Source organism: Lepisma saccharinum, chromosome 11, assembly GCF_977018435.1.
Source record: "Lepisma saccharinum chromosome 11, izLepSacc3.1, whole genome shotgun sequence".
Lineage (NCBI taxonomy): Eukaryota > Metazoa > Arthropoda > Insecta > Zygentoma > Lepismatidae > Lepisma > Lepisma saccharinum.
In genome coordinates this window covers 80,042,202-80,062,142 of record NC_139239.1, presented here as the reverse complement: position 1 = coordinate 80,062,142, position 19,941 = coordinate 80,042,202, and the positions used below count along the sequence as shown (strand labels likewise).

The window sequence follows — 19,941 nt, the reverse complement described above, 5'->3', positions numbered from 1 at the left end:
TGACCAAAATTCAAACAAGAAAATAGCTTTTCTTCCAGTTTTCACTAGTCGCGGAGATGAAGACGAGTGATAATATGATGATAATATGATGTCCTTTGTGAGTGTTCATTTATCAATTTCATCATATCATTACTCATCCTCATCTTCACGATTAGCCAATATATATAATTTAGCGTGCTGAACGAACAACTATTATCTTACTGTAACACACAAAAAATTCGATCGTACGCCCAGCTGCCTAAGGGAATCAAACAATCGATATTCAATAATCCATCAGGAGGAGCAGATTACAAACTTTTATTGTGGACACATGGTAAAAGTTATAAACATCTATAGGTAACGAGAGAAAGTAGTAATAAAATTTTTGCAGTATATGTGGGTGATGTGTGTTACGCGACGACCAAGACTTTTCACTTTGAAGATGGAAAATGTTCCACAGATTTGCTACGCCACGTGTAAATTTGCTTATGGCGCGGCACCTTTTTCTTTGATTGAGCTCGGAATGCACTTTCCACTTGCAGTGTGGAATTACAATTGGCGATCTCCAACACGCAGAATGACTTCTCCGTGTATTCTTCCAATGCCACAGCAACCAACCTTCAGAATACACAAATCATTCAACTATGCTGAGAAAAAATAATTTGTTCACCTGAACACTAACCATATGGAATATGATTAGATGAAGTCCGATTTAGATAAACCAATTGTGTCCCCGAATTTCACCAACCATTACATTCCGATGCATCCCGCGGACCAATCCTCTCCGATCCTCGCATCCCAGGAATCCCATATTATCCCCTATCTAACCTAGTACTGAAACCATTCCAGTATTAAAAAGGAAAGGAAAATAATAGTAAAAATTAAAACAGAAAATCATAAAAAGAAAGAAAAATGTAATTTACAAGCTAACACCCACCAATGCACAGAAGTTAGTATTTCATTCCTGTACAACCTACACTAATATCTAAAAACGCAGCATAAACCAACCTGTTTCTGAAACTCAAGAAATGGGTTGGTATCTTTGTTTTCTTTTAAGTATATGTGTGTAATAATTATAAACAATAAAGGGCAAAAAATAAAACTGTGGAATCGAATAATCTTTCGCGAAACTGACGCCCTGGATTTAAATATTCAGGCACCAGGGCATAGGCGCATACCCCTCAATGTACGCGGGTGGAGACTGGGCATATTCGGGGGTCCGCCCTATTCTTTTGCTCCTGGAATGTCGCAATATTGATTGCATCACCTTTAGCTCTTTTATGCGGGATCCACTCTCTCGTGAAGAATACTACATGTTTGTATATAATAAAGTTGAGGGTCCACTAACAGACAAATTACTATTACAAGTATACTACTGAGCTTGAGGGTATATTGCTCGTTTTGGCTGTTCGAGCGTTATTCGCTCGAGCGAAGAAGCTGTCAATTCCGCACGCTATCTAGCGTCGTCCGTGCCAACTATTTGGCGCTCGAGTGAAATGCTCTCCCTTAAGCACTCTACTAACATTTTACATAAATAACGAACGTCGTATTTTGTTTAGTGAAATATCGCTAAAGTTGTAATTTCGTAATGAATTACTTTTGCAGACTTCACTCTAGAAAATTACGAGAATACAAATATACAATTTGTATAACGAAATCTGATTCAACTCCTACAATCTGTCCCAGTTATCTCGGGAGCAGGCGAACGAAAACAAGTCTCTGCGCAAGTAGTGACACGAGACAGATCCACCAATGAGCACGTGAGAGAAACGGGATTGGGTGGAGCGGGCAAAGCGACTGTAGTTACCAGCCCTCCCAGCAGCGCGTACTGTTTCTCTCTGCGCACTCGATTTCCCCCACTTTTCTGCCGTTATGCGCGGTCTTGACCCACAGATAGTTAGGACAGGTTATAAGTGAATACGATGTGTTACGTTCTATATAAAATTGAGTAAAACACTTTCTACATTTATGGAAATTACTTACTATATTTTTGAAAAGTCATTTCTCCATTAGGGTCTATCCGATGGCGCAGTGGTAGCGTCGTCGCCTTGTAATCAAGGGGTCCCGGGTTCGACACCCGGCGGAGGCACAAGTGGTTCGGATCCCACTTTAAACTGTAGGTACAGTCACGATTAGCCTTAATGTGCATAAAATGTACTTTAAACACCAACTCAACTCATTTCTCTATTAATCTATTAAATCCAAGCATTTCCAGATTTCTTATATCCTCAAAGGAGTGAATATGATTGTTATAAATCTCAAATTTTTAAGAAATATAGATTGGCTAGGTGAATTTTTTCTCGTGATAACGTAACGACGGTAGAAAGTGAATTTATTCATGATCCGAATACGAAATATATGCGCTAGTGTTGGGAGTATGTAGGTAGAAAAAATGCCAGACAAGTGAATATACACGTATTTAATCGAGTACACAAATGCCCATATTCTGATAATAGAAACTTTCTTCTTTACAAGCAATAAACACATTTACAGTTTCTGGCTTCAGATAAATTAAATGTACTGACGGTACTTATATACATAACATAACACAATTATGAGCGAAAAACAAAAAATAAGATTAATAATATCAAGCTGTACAATTCGAGAAAACTATAAGAATATTTTCACACATTAGGTTAAAATTACAATAATTTTCAACGTTAGATATGGAAAGTTATTGATTGCTCTCGAGACAAATTTTAAAGAAATAATTATAGTTCATTTTGGGGGAATAATTTAAGCAATGAAAGTAATGTAAAATATAGAGCTTTGTAAGTTTCAAAAGAGAGTCAATCTCATACAGTAGTCCGATGCTTTAAAATTTGATACTTTCATAAAATTTTCTTTTCTCGCTTTTCGACTAAAATTCCAACTGAATTTCCTTTCGGCAAGGAAAATTTCCCTTCGTGTGGCAACACTGGCTGGCTTCAGTACCAATTAGCCTGTCTGAACATAACACAAAACTAAAACTCTGACAAACAAAGAACAAGACGAAATTGGAGTCAAATTCCAACAATTACATTTGCAACAAACAAGGAACTTTTTGTTTACCATTGCTATAGTTTAGTTTTAGTTCTAGAAGTATACTATGTAGTTAATCATTAAATATCAACAGCTCTACAATAAGATATATTAGATGTTGCAAGAAACCTTGATCTGTAAGGGTGTGAACCAGTGGCGTAGCGTGATTCTATGAAAGGTGTAAGGCTTCCTTAGATAAACCTGATCTGAATATTGGATAAAGAAAACCCAAAGATATCTTAACGAAATAGAATATATTTGAATGTAAGTCATGCATGGGCATACTCAATTTCAAAGATAAAATGCACACACTCTATGTTAACAATAATAGCCTATGTATTACTTATTGAAAATTCTCATTTATACTGTAACTCGATCCGACGATCCTTTAGCCTGAACACCTCAATCTCGTCGTCGTAGAATCGGGAGTTTCTGGTCAATGTCTTTAGCAGCTCCTTTTCAATGAAGTCAGATTTCCTTGCCCGAGTCTGTGTGCTGCGTTGAAATGTGTGAATCCTCTTCAGTGTAGAAAACTACTTTTCCACCGACGAGCTTGAGGCAGGAACAGTGAGGAAGAATTCTGTTAGTTTGTACACTTGTTCAACAGCTTCATTCAAATGGGTAGTATGCAGGTACTCATGAAGTTCAAACACAGTCTTTACTCGATATTCGGCTTCAGAATAAATTACCTACAGCTCAACTTTCAACTGGTAGCAATTGACAAATTTCGCATACAGCTTAGTTAAGCACACAAACTCTTCTTCTGGAAAGGCCATGTCATATTTTTATTCTTATTATTCTTTTTCTTTCACTAAAAAGCCATTTGTGGGAAATGCGTAAGATACAATTTGCAAATGCAAATGCATTCGAAAATATTACTCATTATCATGGTTACGATATTTGCGCACATTTTGAAAAGCATATCAAGCAACTTAGACAAAGGAAAAGGTAAAAAAAAAAAAATCTGTAAATCATAACACTAAGTATTACGCGCATGCTTTTAACATTACGGGCAACTGGGATGCACGCACCTAACTTTGCGGGCGCTGCCGGATCTAGAATTGCCAGACATTCCTCTTTTATCTTTAACTTCGCTGCTTCTAATGAAGGTAATATCCAACATTAAACCATCTCTTTGTGAACTTAATAGTTAGTTTACACATTTAAAATGACACCCGTTTTGTTAGCTACACTACAGCGCCTAGAATAACGTAGTGTGGAAAACGGCATGGTTTTGCTCTCTCTCGCTGGTTCCACTCGAAAATGAAATCCGCTAGAGGCGCTGGTGTTGACACCGGGGTACAGCGCTCGACTGCTTATAATGGAAGTAAATGGGGTTTTTGCTGCAACGTCTGATTCTTTTCCTTGTAACATTTCTTTGCATCAGAAAATTGTTATGATATTTGGTACAGTAGTCGCGAAAATATTAAAGAATATTATGAACCGTCTATCATGACCTGTCCTTGAGTTTTTTATTAACAATACGGAAGAAAACATAGGTATGGATTGTAACACGTAACATGACAATTGCTGCGAGAATTAGTATTGTGTATGCATTATCCTGAAAGGTTCATTAATATTGTCATTGTCACAAATATTATTTTATGGAAATTCACACAGACAATACTCGTTTATTTTAATTAATTAATTTTATTATTAATTAATTTAATTAATTTGCGGTTTATTTTCATCAAGTACAAGGTAGACATTTTACATCCAAGTCACGAGTAAAAATGCACAGTCCTTAACACCAAAGTTCTACTTACCAATCGACACGAATGTAAAGCAATTTGTTGATAGAGATGACAAGGTACATCCTAATCGGCTATTTGAACTCCATGGAATATGAAATTAAATTATTTCGAATATCTGCATTTCGGGAAAATGACTTCATAATATGTACGCCACGAAATATTTTTTCTCCTTCATGACACTATTTCAATTTTATTAGTATACAAAAATAAACTTGTGTACACAATCCAACGTTTGACGTCCAGCCTCACATGCGATATGTTGATGCTCGTGTTGCGTTGCACATAAAACGTATTTATGTTACTTTTCTGTGTAAATTAATGCCATTTCGTGACTGCAAATCACTCCACAAATATAACTGTTTCCATCAATTCACTTACCGCCTTTCTAGAGAAACAAATCTACACAATATATTCCAAAAACTAACTAAGCCGCATTACTTTCATAACAAAATTAGCCGCTGTGTCGATCGCACTGCCATCTACTTGTCATCGTCTCGGGGAACCAGTTTCTTGGGTCGTTTTCCACACTACGTTATTCAAGGCGCTGTAGCTACACCGCACGTCAAGCATTGTTGAAACAACACGGGAGTCGATTTTCTTGGTTCTCTTCTGACCGTGCAAACAGACGCAGCGGGGACAGAAATCTCACCAGATAGCAGCACCCATTCGTAATGCGCATTACAGTGCGTCAAAATCGGGGCGCCCTGTCATTGGTTGAGAAGATACTACGTAATCAAACACACCGGCCGTGGGCGAGTCAAAATCATTTCTTCCATGCACTCGCATGTAAGTCCTTTCAAGAAGCCTTACAGAGAAACAACTCGAATCAAAACAAGTCCTCAATTGTTTCGTTAAAAGTTCTACTTGAAGTCTGATATTGCTATGTGTGTTCAAGCGATAAATACGGGAATGAAATACGTTTTCTTCAATAATTTCAGCTTGTAAGGTGGACTTACAAGCCTTACGTGGACACTACGCCGCTGGTGTGAACAGAATAACTTCATTAGTCATTTAGGTATTGTAGTCCGTTTAGGAATGCCAGATTGTTGTTTAGTTACATTTATTGTAATTACAGAAATTGCATTCGCACACAATGAAAAAAAATTGACAAGTTCACATTTTATACCAATAGGTGGCAGTGTAAACTGTACGAATAGAAATAGACTGGCTATTCGTTGTAAGAATGATGTAGGATAAGGATGAAAGAAGTGTGATGCAGTTGATGTATTTTCTGGGAATTATAGTCTAAATGTAATCTGAGGCACCAGAAACACAATGACAAAATTACTTCATAAAATCTAATTTCCACATTCATAGTTATTTTTAATTTTATTTAAACAACAATTTAAAATCACCACAAAATATTACATTTTTCAGTTGGTTGCCGAATTATCACTCACATCTGTAGAAATATACATAATTCTTTCTTGTACAATTGCGATTAAATAAACACAGCTCCTTCTTTTCTTTCTCGCGTGTCAGAAACACGTGTTTACACTTTCCACGTCCCTTTCTCTTCATCACAGATCAGAAATAAATAGCATTCTGCACCTCGATGCTTCTGTTCGATAATAATCTAATTCAGCAACAGCATGTACTCTGATTGGTCGACAGTCAGTAAAGAAAGTTTTAATTAGAACTCTTCCTATTTAGAAACTCTTGGACGGTAATCACGAACGCCAGAAGCATGACGTATTCTCTGACGTCACTTCCTCTAAGCATGGCATTCAAGGAGTTGTTCATTTCATCGTTAACGGATAGCTTTATTCAATGTGAAAATCTTTCAATACAAAAAAATTCAATAAATTTAACTTCATTCAAAATTTGGAAACTTAATTCCATCAAATTACATGTACGGGAGCAAACACTTTCTTATACTTTGTTATATTCCAGATCGCATTGTTGGTCTACTCCTCCATTGACTGACTACCTTCGGACAACAACAGCGTGTCAGAGTGTGTTACAGATGCTGGATCTGTATCCAAACTCTCCGTCGCGCATCGAACAGTCGTCTGGAAAGAAAGTATCACGTACCGCGCGAGTCTTTTTGCAACCAATACAAACTTTTGGGCTGTATTTATAGCGCCCGTGTCCCGATTTACAGTTGTCGGGATAGGCACTTCGCCTTCCATCCCGTTTCGCATAAAATCGAAGCTGCACGGGCGCTGTGAAATACAGCTGCAGGATTTTCCGAGCGAATCGCCAATTTAGCTTGTTTTTGCTAGAAATCTTTGCACCGTGCCTCGATTTCTATTGGAGCTGTATTTGTTCCTATACTCGTTTTTGCAACACATGGACGTATTGGAAATGCTTCAGCGAAAGGTGCTTGTTCTTCTATTGATCGTATCCACTGACTCCAAATTAAAGCCTGTTCCACAACTAACTAAATTTCAGGAGGCTCTTGTCCTTCCACTTGTTATTGAATGCGTAAGGTTATTTATACAGAACTTAACAAATCGTAATGACTTGACATTTGAATCAGATTTCATTATACAGATATATATATATATATATATATATATATATATATATATATATATATATATTGTAGTTTTCTAAAGAGCAAAGTGGAGATAATTTATGTATTTCAAAATATTGGTTTATTACACCTAATGCATGTCTATAAATGAGCATCAATATTGAGTATCAAGTGCCATTTTGGTATATCCACATAATTTTGCATTTTGTAACCTGGAGCAGATTACACTGGGCAACAAATTTTCATTATTTTTGCCTTTGCATAAAATTAGCCAATTCATATAGATTTGAACCTGCTGAACACGAATATGAAAGTTAAAATTGAAAATTGGCTCTGGTTTAAGAGAGATAGGCCTTTTATGTTTATGTGGTGTCTTCATAATGCTTCATATATCGAGGCCCGGCACCTGTCATAAAATCCAGGCGGTAACTGCCCATATATAATCATTAGCATAGTTTTCCTGAAATTATAATTAGTACATAATTAAATTTTGTACAGTGTTATCATGGAAATGGGATGTTGGATGGGTGGGTTATGAGTTGTTCTGTGTCGGCGGATGGTCCTGTTCATGGTTCCTGGAGCTCATTTGAATTTCTGTTTGCTGCATCGCTTTGCCTGTCGCTTGTGACGTTGTTCAGCGTTATCTCTAGCAATCATCCAGCAATAGTCAGCCAACATGGAAGTCGACCACTTCCCCTGGTATCTCTTTTCCATTGTTGCGATTGCCTGATGGAAGCGTTCTCCATGCTCATCACTAACCTTCCCACAATTCGCTGGAAAAAAGTCTAAGAATGAAGAATAGGCTATGCATCTTCAGAGACATATTGCAGTTAAGTTTATGATACAGTGACAACATGTTCTCAACCAGTTCTCTGTAATTGTCTGCCTTGATGTTGCCTAGGAAGTTTGTTGCCACTTGACAGAGAAAGAGAGAGAGAGAGAGAGATATAGAGAGAGAGAGAAGAGAGAGAGAGTTTCTGCAGACAGTCATTCCACCCTTTCTTCACATTCCTTTTGGGACACAAAAGAGGAATACGAAGAAATCGTGAGCTCCATAACATGTGGAATCCAACATTTTATCGTCTTTCTTTGAAAATATCGGGTTAAGATCTTCAAAACTAGGGAAGACACAGAGAATTAACTTAAGGGAACCCCCATATTATTACACAAATGATCTTTGTGTCTATTTCTCCTTATTTTCCTAGAATTACTTTGCCTCCATCCTTTGAGTATGTTGTGCTTATGCGTTTTTCCTTGTAGTGAGTATATTGCATATTTCATTCAACATTCGACGTTCTAAGACCAGCATTTATACAAAACTAAATCAGAATCTTCTAATTTCGACCCTTCGTTATATCTGTTACTCACAGCGAAGTGAAGAGTGCAAACCAAGTGGGTAGTTAACGGAAGTTTGCAAAAAAAACATAGTTGCCTCGGAAAATTAGCAATTACCTCTTCAGGAATGTTTTAGCAATCATTTCATTGTTGGTATATATACATAAAATGGATTTATTCCGTATTCAGGATTTTTAAATAAAAGAAAGTAAAACATGGATTCATTCGATGCTGGATATTACGCGTATACCATTAATGGACGGGCTGACACTGTTAGGGTGTCCGAACGACAATAATGGATCAAACTAGCCTAAATCGTCCATGCGTTTGTGGAGAAAGATCGCAGTTTGAAACGTAAGGTAATAGCAGTAAAACATGGGATTTCGCCCGTCTTTGAGGTAACTAGAGTTTTCGGAGCTTTGTGTCAGTCTAATGCAAGACAAATCGATCATTCACAAGCATCATAAAGTTCGCAAAATCATGATAAACTACAAGGTAGGGTCTTCAAACTCTCCTAACAGGTCCGTCGACCCTCCCCCCCCCTTCCCCTCAGGGAAATTGGCATCGTTCATTTCTTCACGTTACAAAAAATAAGAATGTTTGTTATTTTTATTGTAATTGTTTATAACGGAAATAAAATCCAGTTAGTTATTATGCGAGCAGAATAAATAATCGAAAAACACATTAAATTGAAAAAAAAAAGAGTTTCAAGTACAGGAACCAGTTTTTATATTCTACCAGTAAAATCGAATCAAATACAGTTTTACAGTTTTTAAAATTCCAAAACAGAGTTTTGTGTGACAGGTCATACAACATAAACACTGTGACTAAAAATTCCCCCAAGCTTTTTCTTAAACGAAGTGTGAAAAAGCTAATATCAAAATAGTATAATTATTCATTTCAGCACCCTAACTGTATGAAATGTTAAAAAAATAATAAAAAATACATGCGATCGATACTCACTCGTCTGCTGGATATAAAAGTTCCCCCAAGAATATAACAATAATTATAATTTTCAAAAAATATTTTATTTTTATGAGTTTATAGTTATTTTATCATTATGATCACAAACAAGATAATAATCATTATTATTGTTATTATTTTCACTATCAAGTTTTATCAATAGCTTGACCACCCTAGAGAAATTTCAGGAGACGCCCATGTCTCCTAACCTTTCTCTCTCTGTGACTTTTGTTTCTTTTTAGAGCCTCTTCGGGGCCAAGGAGTCTATACTCTGTCCCAGCTAACTGTAGAGGAGGCAAACGAAATCAAGTCCCTGCGCAAGTAGTGACGGGAGACGGCCCCACCAATGAACACGTGAGAGGAACGGAATTGCGTGGAATTGGGGAAAGCGACTGTAGTGCCCAGCAGCGTGTACTCCTTCGCTCTATTCACTCAATTTCCCTCGCTTCTCTGATGCTATGCGCGGCCTTGCTCCACAGTTAGCTGGGATAGGGTATACATCACCTAAATCTAAGTAATTACAGATGTACATTTCCGGCCGCTGTACTGGCAAAAATTATCGCTCTAATGGCGAGTGTTTTGAATGCAGTATCCGAATGGAGAAAACTTATTGGAAGAACTCTCGCATTTTTCTAACGAAATATGTTAAACCTGAACAGTAAAGGGGGAAATGAGGTTTCTGGATACTGCTTTGAGCCATTCTTATATTTGCTATCTTAAAGCTATACATTACCTTTTTGTACGAGTAATTTTACATAATAACTCGGCAACTTTCGGCCAGCACCACTTTTTGATTTTGCGTCCTAGCAGAACCGCGTCGTTGCCGGCATCTCTTTGATCTTACCTCGTAACACGGCGGCATCCCTTTGACTCTTAACGGTCAGGTATCTACTTCACAGCCATGTCGAGATATATCATCGCTTTCGTTTGAGGATTTTTTTTTAAAATTGGCAAAAAGAGTGGTATTTACGTTCATAATGACAGATTTTTAGTCGAATAAGGTAATTTTAGCTTCAAGATGGCAAAAATAGGGGTGGCTGAACAGAGTAACCTTTCTTTAGGGAGGGTTAAGAATAATACCACTTATGCAACTCTCGTTAAACTCAGCAACGTAACATTATTTGCAAAAGATGTTACTATGTTACACTGTTAAAAATACACTTTTTTGTGCACTTTCTAGAAAGTACTTTCGATCACTTTTAGTACACATAAAAAGTGTAAACTTTTCACAAGTACATTAAACGTGCTGTAAAAGCGTTGTCAATTCAAATATGTTCCAAAACGTACCAAAGTGTTTCCAAGAAACAAATTTTCGTCACTTTTAGGACACTTTCTACTAGTGATGCACTAATTGAACACTTACAAAACACTTTTAGGACACATTGAAATAACATTTTGCTCACAACGAGACATTGTAATTAATAACTTTCTCAGTTTGAAAAAAAATCTGATTTGACCTTTCTGACTGGTCATCCCACATTTTCACAAATTGCCATTTACCTGCACATTAAATCAGAATAATCCAGGAAACCAGAACTTTCAATTCGAACAATATAAATTCTAGTGATGCAAGTGTGCAAATTTGTAATTCCTAATATTTCTCAATAGAGTGGGATCAATGAAATATTGCTGAAAATTACAGTCCAAGTTTTTGCATTGCTAATCACTTCCGGCTTCGTCTTCTATATGTGCGACACAGTATCTAAGCTATAATGTGTTCTAAACGTGTGTAAGGAGTGTAGTACTGTGCGACACAGTATTCTTAATTAAAATTGTAATACTTTAAATAACTATATTAAACTAAAAGCTATTCCATTTTCAATTGTGGGTGTTTTGATGGAATTCCTTTTGAAATATATTTTTATAACATGAGGATATCAACTGCTTTTTAATTTCTATTTCGCTCATAAGATTTCTATTTTCAAAAAATATAGTAATTTTCCTTGTGACAAGAAGTCTACCAAGAGTATTAAAAATGTGTACTAACGGACTTTTATAAAAGTGTGCAAAAGTGTTCCAAATGTGGAAGTAAGCTATAATGTGTTCTAAACGTGTGTAAGAAGTGTACTTAAAATGGGTTCAAAATGGTCGTACACATCTGGAACGCTTTTAGTATTCTTTCAGTACAGATTTTGTACACATTATACAGAAGAAAGTTTACCAAAAGTGTTCAAAAAGTGTACTTTTGTTTTTATAAAGGAAGTAGAATATAAATAATCAGAATTGAAAAATTATCTCAGAAAAGCCCTGTTCTTACACATTATAGTAACATGCTTCATGCAACATCGCGTCTAGAGCAATACTTAACTACCCTCCGTACGTTGTGCAATGCGCTTGTCAGCCTTCCCCATCTTCCGAAGACGTCGGGACTCCACTGCTCCGTCGTTCTGATTCCCTCAAGTGTCGACTATCCTAGGCTGCCGCACCGGATCTACAAAGATAGATAAGCATGGGTTATTGACACTAGTAGCAGTTGTAGAGCATGTAGTTGCGTTGAATATGAATTGGTTATCTGTCACGGAACTCTTTAAGACAACCCGGACAAGGTAACAAGGGGAAAGCCACATTTTATGATCACTAAATAATATAACAACGTTCATAGAAACTCCAATACATTTATGATTGATACTAATATGTTTGTGTGTTACAGAGAATGATCACTAGGGTGCAGTACTTTAAGGGGGTTCTAAAGCCATGTTAAAGAATAGGCCCAAAATCCCAGACACAACACTAATATAGATTTTGTAAGGAAGTAATTTTCGGATGTAAAATATTGTTTTATTCACTACAACCTGGAATACCTATAATTTTGTTAAGAAAGCATAAACGTTCTAGACAAATAGTACCTATCCTTGATCCTTGCGTAGATCTGGCAACATGGCACTCGGTTGCCATGTCAAACGGTGCTGCCATCTGTTATCGAAAAGTTACTGTAAAATTGCTTTTAGTTCCCCTTAACTAGCCACTTGAGTCAAACTGCTCTGAACATTATGGGAAGTCTATAAATCCTCTTCTGTCCACAAGATCACATATGTGTACCTTCCTTCTGATCAACTTATTTGTGTTTGTAACGTTTTTTTTTTTTTCGAATTGAGACTCGAGTTGTACTTTCCTCCAACTCCAGTCTCCGTTTTAAGCTGCATTATCATTGTTGGTTGATAGCTTCAATTTTGTAAATATAGAGCAAAATGGCGTAATATGACGTTTTGTGTGCAAGGTTAATACTCCAATCATAGTTGTCCATTGGCATCGTATGAAAATAAAAATAAATAGATATAAAAAGAATGGTTTGTATTTGAGGTACGCGCACGTGCATCTTTGTTCTCAGTTGTGCAGTTATACACATACTATACTATAACTTTGACTTGTCTATGTAAATACTTATGTAAAACTATTACCATAGAAATGTATTCGTAAATAGAAAACAATAAATATACTGCAAATTGTTTAGTACTTGTGTGTGTATGTCTATGCGTAACTAGCATGGTGGTCTGGACTTTGTACCCCTAACCTGTCCCCTCTGCGGAAATTCTAATAGGTATTGGAATTTCTTGTTTTAGATTTACGTAATTAATTTGTACATAAGAATTTATCAACTTGAACATGAATACCACTTTTTATCAATTGGAACACAGATATAAAGTAATGATCAGTGGCGGCGAACAGGGGGCCAGTTGCCCCCCCCCCCACACTTTTTGCCACTTTGCTAAACCTTATTTACCAAGGGAAAGTAAACTGCCCTTATCCCCTAGTTTTCGCACCAGTCATGGAACTCAATCACCGCCACTGTGTAAGTCCATAGTGTACAATAGCTCATTGGTGACGTATTGAAGACGCAATATACATGTGACTAAGGTAGGATCTGCCATTGGCTAGGCTTCTGCGCTGGGTGACCGAGGAGTTTGGAGTGGCAGATCCTTACCGACTGGGGGAGACGTAGGACTAACTGGACACAGGCTGAGTATACTGTATATCCGTGCATGATCTGGTGTAATTGCCTAACGTTTATATAGTTATGTCGACCTTTTGAAAATGCTAAATAGGATATTTAATTTTTAAGGGTAGATTGCTTCCTGTCATGTAGGCTGTGGGGGTTTTGGGCGGGGTTGCAGTTGACTCATATAGCCGTTACGTACTGACTTTTGACGATTTAATTGGACGGACTGATACAATTTAATGGGGAGATTATACATGGTTATTATTGTTGAATAAACTAAAATGTTGTTCTTAGGTGTTTAGATGGGTTGTGAATGAACCATGTGATGCATATATAAATGTGGAAAATATAATCTGATTTGTTAAAAAATATTATGGTTGAATGAATATTAAGCTTTACATTAAATAGTTTAATTACCTACTGAATGATAATTAACTTCCACTGCGCCGATAATATAATCCACGTCTCACTTCTTTATTATTTATAAAGGGAAATAAGAGACGTACAGGATTATAACTGGTAAGGATAATAAATATCCCTAAAAAAATCCAATATAAATGCATAGGGAATTCTGGAAGACATTTGTAAAATGAAAACGATGTCATGCTCCTGACAGTTTAGGCACTATCCACTCTTATGAAAAAGATCTACATGATCTACGATAATTGAATTATCGTGATTACAGAATGTAGGAATGTGCAAGAATGTACGCGCTCTGTATGTTACATTCTATTCCAATTTATGTGTTTTATAACATATTAAGTATGGTCGTCTTCGTTGTAGGTTTTATTGATTGATTGAATTACTTTATTTTACTCCGCTGTCTTTGGCCACTTTTGGCTAATTTTGAAGATGCGAATGAGTGATGATGATATGATGAAATTGAAAAGTGGACACTCACAAACATTCATATGCAGGCCAGGATTCGAACCTGAATGTGATTAAGGTACTATCCAGACTATGAATCAGAAAAATGTGAGTGAAGTTCCAAATTCATCATATGATGAAGAATGCATTCGCATGAAAAATCTAGAATGCCTATGTTCACTGATTTTATTGAACTAGTGATGATAAAATGATGCTGCACGGAAGATGTTAATTGGCTGATGTCCTAACATCACCAGTTAATTCTAATCGGATACAGCGTCGGTCTATGTCTACGTCTTATCCACCACAAGGAGTGATTTGTAATATTTCGACAGGTGAAAGTATTGTCGATTCTAATAAAAAAATATGGAAAATGGGTACGATTCATAACGGATACAGGGATATGTAAATCTTACATCAACATGCGTAAGGTATGTTTTTAACCTGAAAATGTACGTCAGAAACACAAGAGCGTAAATTTGGTACATCAAATAACATATAACAAGTTTTCAGAAATGCCACAATATACATCAATGAACTTTTGAACGTCTGTCAAAAGTTGCCTGTTTGCTCGGCATAGGTCACTCTGGCTTTTCCTGGTTTCCATAGAAACAAGAAAATAAACGCAAGTCCAGCACATGTATCCATCCCTTTATCCAACCTGTCGGGGAGCGAGCCCCGTTCCGATTTGTATCCAAAAACTTTCGGTGGTTGGGTAGGTGAATTTGCAAAGGACACTCACCTTATGTAAACTACATGTTTAATGACAGACACATAAGTTTACATACATTACACATTCCCTGTCACACAGATGACAAGAGATAAAACGGTAGACACAAAACGACGTCCTGCAGCCATACTTGCTGCGCACTCGAAGACAAGTGTTGCCAACACCTACTTGGCAAATATAAAGAAAAATGTCTTGGCCGCCATGTTGGATCCAAGTACATTGTGGGGGCCAACATACCGCCCACCTTGAAATATATAATTTCAAAAAATAAAAAAAATAAATGGTACACTGAAAACAAAAAATATGAAAAATATTTTTTTCACTAATTGACCCACTCTGTCACGATCATGAATTATCCAAAATTTCTGGCGTAGCGTTGCAAGAACCAGTTGTGGCCCTGCATGCAAAAGAATAATGTACTCATATGCAATAATTAAGTCTGTTAATCTATGCTTTTTGGGCAGCAAAATAGGATGTTTGGCACTGTATGGAATGTTACTGTGTTTCAATCTGCCGCCCACCCTGAGAACACCTAGTTCATCAAAAAATGGATTTAAACTATGCAAGGTACTCCCTGAAGATATGGGTAAACCATTGTTAAGAGCATTAATTTCACTGGCAAATTCACTCTGTTGCACAATTTTCACTAACACCAGAAGTGTGTCCCACAACTCTTTAGTGCTCAATGGACCATGCAGTTTGTTAGTTTTGTTGCGGGCATTGAAAATGAACCGTTTACACCAGGCCACTACACGTTGCAGTTTATTTAGAGAAGAATACCTCTCAAATAATGGGTTGTCTTGTGTTGACACAAGGCTTACAACAGACTGCTTCTGTTCTACACTCACTTCACTACATTCTTGTATGTCACACTTGTTTTCAAGCAATTGTAGCTCATGTAAAAATGGAGGCCCTTGCCACCATAAATAATGTGTCACTAAGCTGGAAGGGGGAATCCCACGACTAGCACAGTCGGCAGGATTGTCTTTACCGCTGACATGACACCATTTTATATCACTTTCCTCTTGTATTTTAGAGACCCGATTCGCCACAAACGTTTTCCAACGACTAGGACATGAAGCTATCCAAGCTAAAACTATTTTGGAGTCCGAATAGGAGGTAACAGTTGAGAAGTTGACTGGCAATGCTTTTCGCACATAAGTAATGAGGCGAACCAACAATAATGCAGCACAAAGTTCCAGTCGTGGAAGTGTTATCTTTTTCAGAGTAGCCACTCTTGTTTTTGAGGCAACAAGTTTTACCTGGACTTGTTCATCAGCACACACACACCTAAGGTAAACAACCGCTGCATAGGCTGCTTCAGATGCATCACAAAACCCGACTAAATGAAGCTCGATACAGTCTTTTGGAATGATGCAACGTTCAATTCTAATAGTTTGCAAATTTGGTAAATCACTGCAGTAACTAATCCACTTATCAACTACATTAGTTGGAAGTTCATCATCCCAGTCAAGTTCTAATTTCCACAGTTCTTGTATCAATAATTTGGCTTTCACTGTGGTAGGTGATAGCCAGCCCAAAGGATCAAACAACTTAGAGATCTCTGAGAGGAGAAGTCGCTTGGTCAACACAGAATGCACAATTGGACTCACTACATTAAAGGAGAAATGATCCAAGGAAGGACACCACTGAATCCCCAATGTTTTCTTACAGTCACTGTCATTAAATTGAAACGGCACGTTTCTTTCAAGCAATTCGCTTGGAATACTGTCTAACACCTTAGGATCATTAGAGGACCATTTGCGAAGTTCAAAACCACCTTTAAGCAGGAGTTGGGTTAGTTGATGGTACAGTTCTATAGCACCCTCCGTAGAATCACTCCCACTTAAGAAATCGTCTATGTACACATTATTAAGTAACACATTTGAAGCAAGGGGGAAATTTGCACCTTCATCTTCACGTAATTGTTGCAGACACCTCGTAGCTAAGTATGATGCACAAGCAGTACCATAAGTGACAGTCAGTAATCTGAAGTCTTGAAATGGTTCACTAGGATCCTCTCTCCACACAATTCTTTGAAAGTCTGTATCCTTTCGATTAATTTTCACTTGTCTATACATTTTTGAGATGTCAGAAGTTAGGGCTACTTGATGTATTCTGAATTGTAATATCACATTAATGATATCACTTTGTAACTTAGGGCCAATCATTAAAGTGTCATTAAGAGAAACACCTGTAGACGTTTTACAACTCCCATCAAAAACTACACGAATAGGTGAAGTCGTACTGTCTTTAAATACAGGATGATGAGGAAAATAATAGCTTTCACTAGGCACCTTATCTATTTCTTCAGGGGGGATGAGTTCCATATGTCCAAGTTCTCTATACTCAGTCATGAAAGCATTATACTGTTTACGAAGTTCAGGGGAGTGAGAAAGTCTGCGTTCTTGACTTTTAAGTCTCTTAACTGCTGTTTCTCTTGAAAACCCTAACACCACATCATTGTTCTTAAATGGTAAGCTAACTACATAACGACCATTCTCTCGTTGTTGATTAGCTATGAAATGTGCTTCACACTTTTTCTCTTCTGACGTTAAATGATTAAGGGTTGGCAATGCTTCGAGTTCCCAGAAATTACGTACGTTAGTATTCAAATCACATGACACATGGAAAGATGAAACTGAGTTGGTATTTGCATTACCAACACTACCATCAATTTGCCCTGATAACACCCAACCGAAGACTGTTTCTAATGCTGATGGAGTACCAGGAGGTCCCACGCAGCGTCCACTTCCAAACAATAAAGGAAAAATGTCGCAGCCTAGTAAAATATCCACAGGAGCACTCACGTTAAATGTAGGATCAGCTAAGGGTAAGCCCTGTATGTGTGACCAAGTGCACGCCCCTGGTGCTTGCACCCTTGGCAAATTACCTGTAATTTTCTTCACTACCACAGCCCTGACACTGTACAGTTGTGTCTTACACTTTGACAGAAACTGAATATTGGCTATAGCATTGGCTGTGTAAACACCCCTTTCAGTTATGCCAGAAATATTTATGTTTGTGCGTTGCTTAGGTAACTGCAACCTTTGTAAACACGTCTCAGACACAAAGGACACTTCCGATGCAGAGTCTAGGAGCACACGACAAGGCTGAAAGTAACCTTGTTTGTTTTTAACATTAACAATAGCTGTACATAACAATACTTGTGATACAACAGAGGATTTAACTAACTTGTTTTCTGCAACATGAGATGACACTTGTGGGGGAGAGGAACTGGTCGACTGCCCATTCTTGTTAGCCTTGTCAAAATGAATTAAAGTATGGTGATATTTTCCACAGACGCGACACCCGTTTGATGTACATACTTTTAATTTGTGCTGTTGAAAACAATTAAAGCAAAGCGCCTTCTCTTTCACAAAACTGTGCCTTTGTTGCACGGACATTTGAAGAAACTCTTCACACTTGTGTAGTTTGTGTTGCTTGGTGCGGCATTTCGGGCAGAAGGAAACAGCTGATGTTACAAAGGAAGAGGTTGAAGGCTTATTGTGACTCACCGCCTTCCGCCGATTGTTGTTTTCACTTGCAATTGACGACAATGCACGCGCACGCTGATCTAGGAACTGGGTCAACTCGGAAAAACTAGGCACTTCTTGCGACGTGAGAGAGAGTTCCCATTGTTTTCTTGACTCAGGATCGAGCTTTTTTGTTGTATGATAAACAAGAATCGCGTCCCAAGATTCAACAGGTACACCGAGCACCTTTAAAACACGAATGCACTCATTTGTAGTGTCGATAAGACGACGTAAACTTGTGTGCGAGTTCTCATTCACTTGCGGCTGATTCACCAGTCGCTGGACAGTGTTGCTAATTAATTCCCTCTTGTTAGAATAGCGGTTATTGAGCAACTCCCACGCATGTTGATAGTTTTCATCTGTCACTGCTAACGATTGTATAAGCAAGGCAGCCTCGCCCTTGAGAGAAGCCTTCAAATACTGAAGTTTTTGTGCACCACTTAAGTTCGCGTTTTTGTCGACACTTGCACTAAACAAATCATGAAAACTTAGCCAGTCCTCCAGCGATCCGCTGAAGGAAGGAATTTCCAATCTCGGTAGTTTAACTTCACCTACATGTTGCTGGGGTGGGCTGTCACGTGATGATGACGTCACTGATGTAAGACTTCCTGCCGTTAATTGTACTGACCGAAGCTTGTAGACAATCTGATCAAGTCTGTCTTCTTCCACACCTAATTCACCTTCATATCTTTCGAAGTCACTAGCGTCCCTTGTAGCAAGATCGATTAATAGTTGCTTGCAGTCACTTGATAGTTGCGTCGCTTTATCACCACACACAGACATCGTGGCATTGTCTAAAGTCCCGGAATTTACACGATTCTCGAGACGCGTAATCTCACGTTTTAGCACTGTCTTTGCTGCGAGTATTCGCTCCATTTTAACGCGTTCACGAACCGCGAACCGACCGAAAATTGGCAAACCGGATTGCACTACACGCTGGTAACGAAAGATGCTTGTTCAGGCCAGCACCACGCCTTGATGACGTCAGTTTCTTTGTTCGCGTCTCGCGGGCGAGGAACTAACGAACGGAAAATACGAAAAGTGTGATAAGAAGTTCTGTACAGAGACTGTCTTTGTCACACAAATACACACTCACAGTCACAGTTCACACATATGTATGTAGAGAAACACAAAGTCACTGTATGTAGAAAAACACAAAGTCACTAGAATCACTTTCACAGAATGTCACAAATCCGGCTATGGAGGACCATGTCGGGGAGCGAGCCCCGTTCCGATTTGTATCCAAAAACTTTCGGTGGTTGGGTAGGTGAATTTGCAAAGGACACTCACCTTATGTAAACTACATGTTTAATGACAGACACATAAGTTTACATACATTA

The 19,941-nt window shown here is 37.8% G+C and overlaps 1 protein-coding gene across 1 annotated transcript; it reads right to left on the bottom strand.

Moving 5' to 3' along the window:
• Positions 1–410: 410 nt before the first annotated feature.
• On the bottom strand, positions 411–19,384 carry LOC145995097 (uncharacterized). The gene is made up of 2 exons (XM_083131632.1): positions 15,846–19,384; positions 411–597 (listed from the first exon to the last, which is right to left on the bottom strand). Exons 1-2 carry the CDS (start codon positions 19,382–19,384, stop codon positions 411–413), a joined length of 3,726 nt encoding a protein of 1,241 aa, XP_082987758.1.
• Between the last annotated feature and the right edge of the window lie 557 nt (positions 19,385–19,941).

Bases quoted from the DNA above. Each gene is read 5' to 3' on its own strand.
- LOC145995097 (XM_083131632.1), bottom strand. From the start codon at position 19,384: ATGTCTGTGTGTGGTGATAAAGCGACGCAACTATCAAGTGACTGCAAG. The intron at 598-15,845 runs GTATTCTTCTCT...TGTATTCTGAAG, and splicing joins GACAACCCATTATTTGAGAG to GTTGGTTGCTGTGGCATTGG.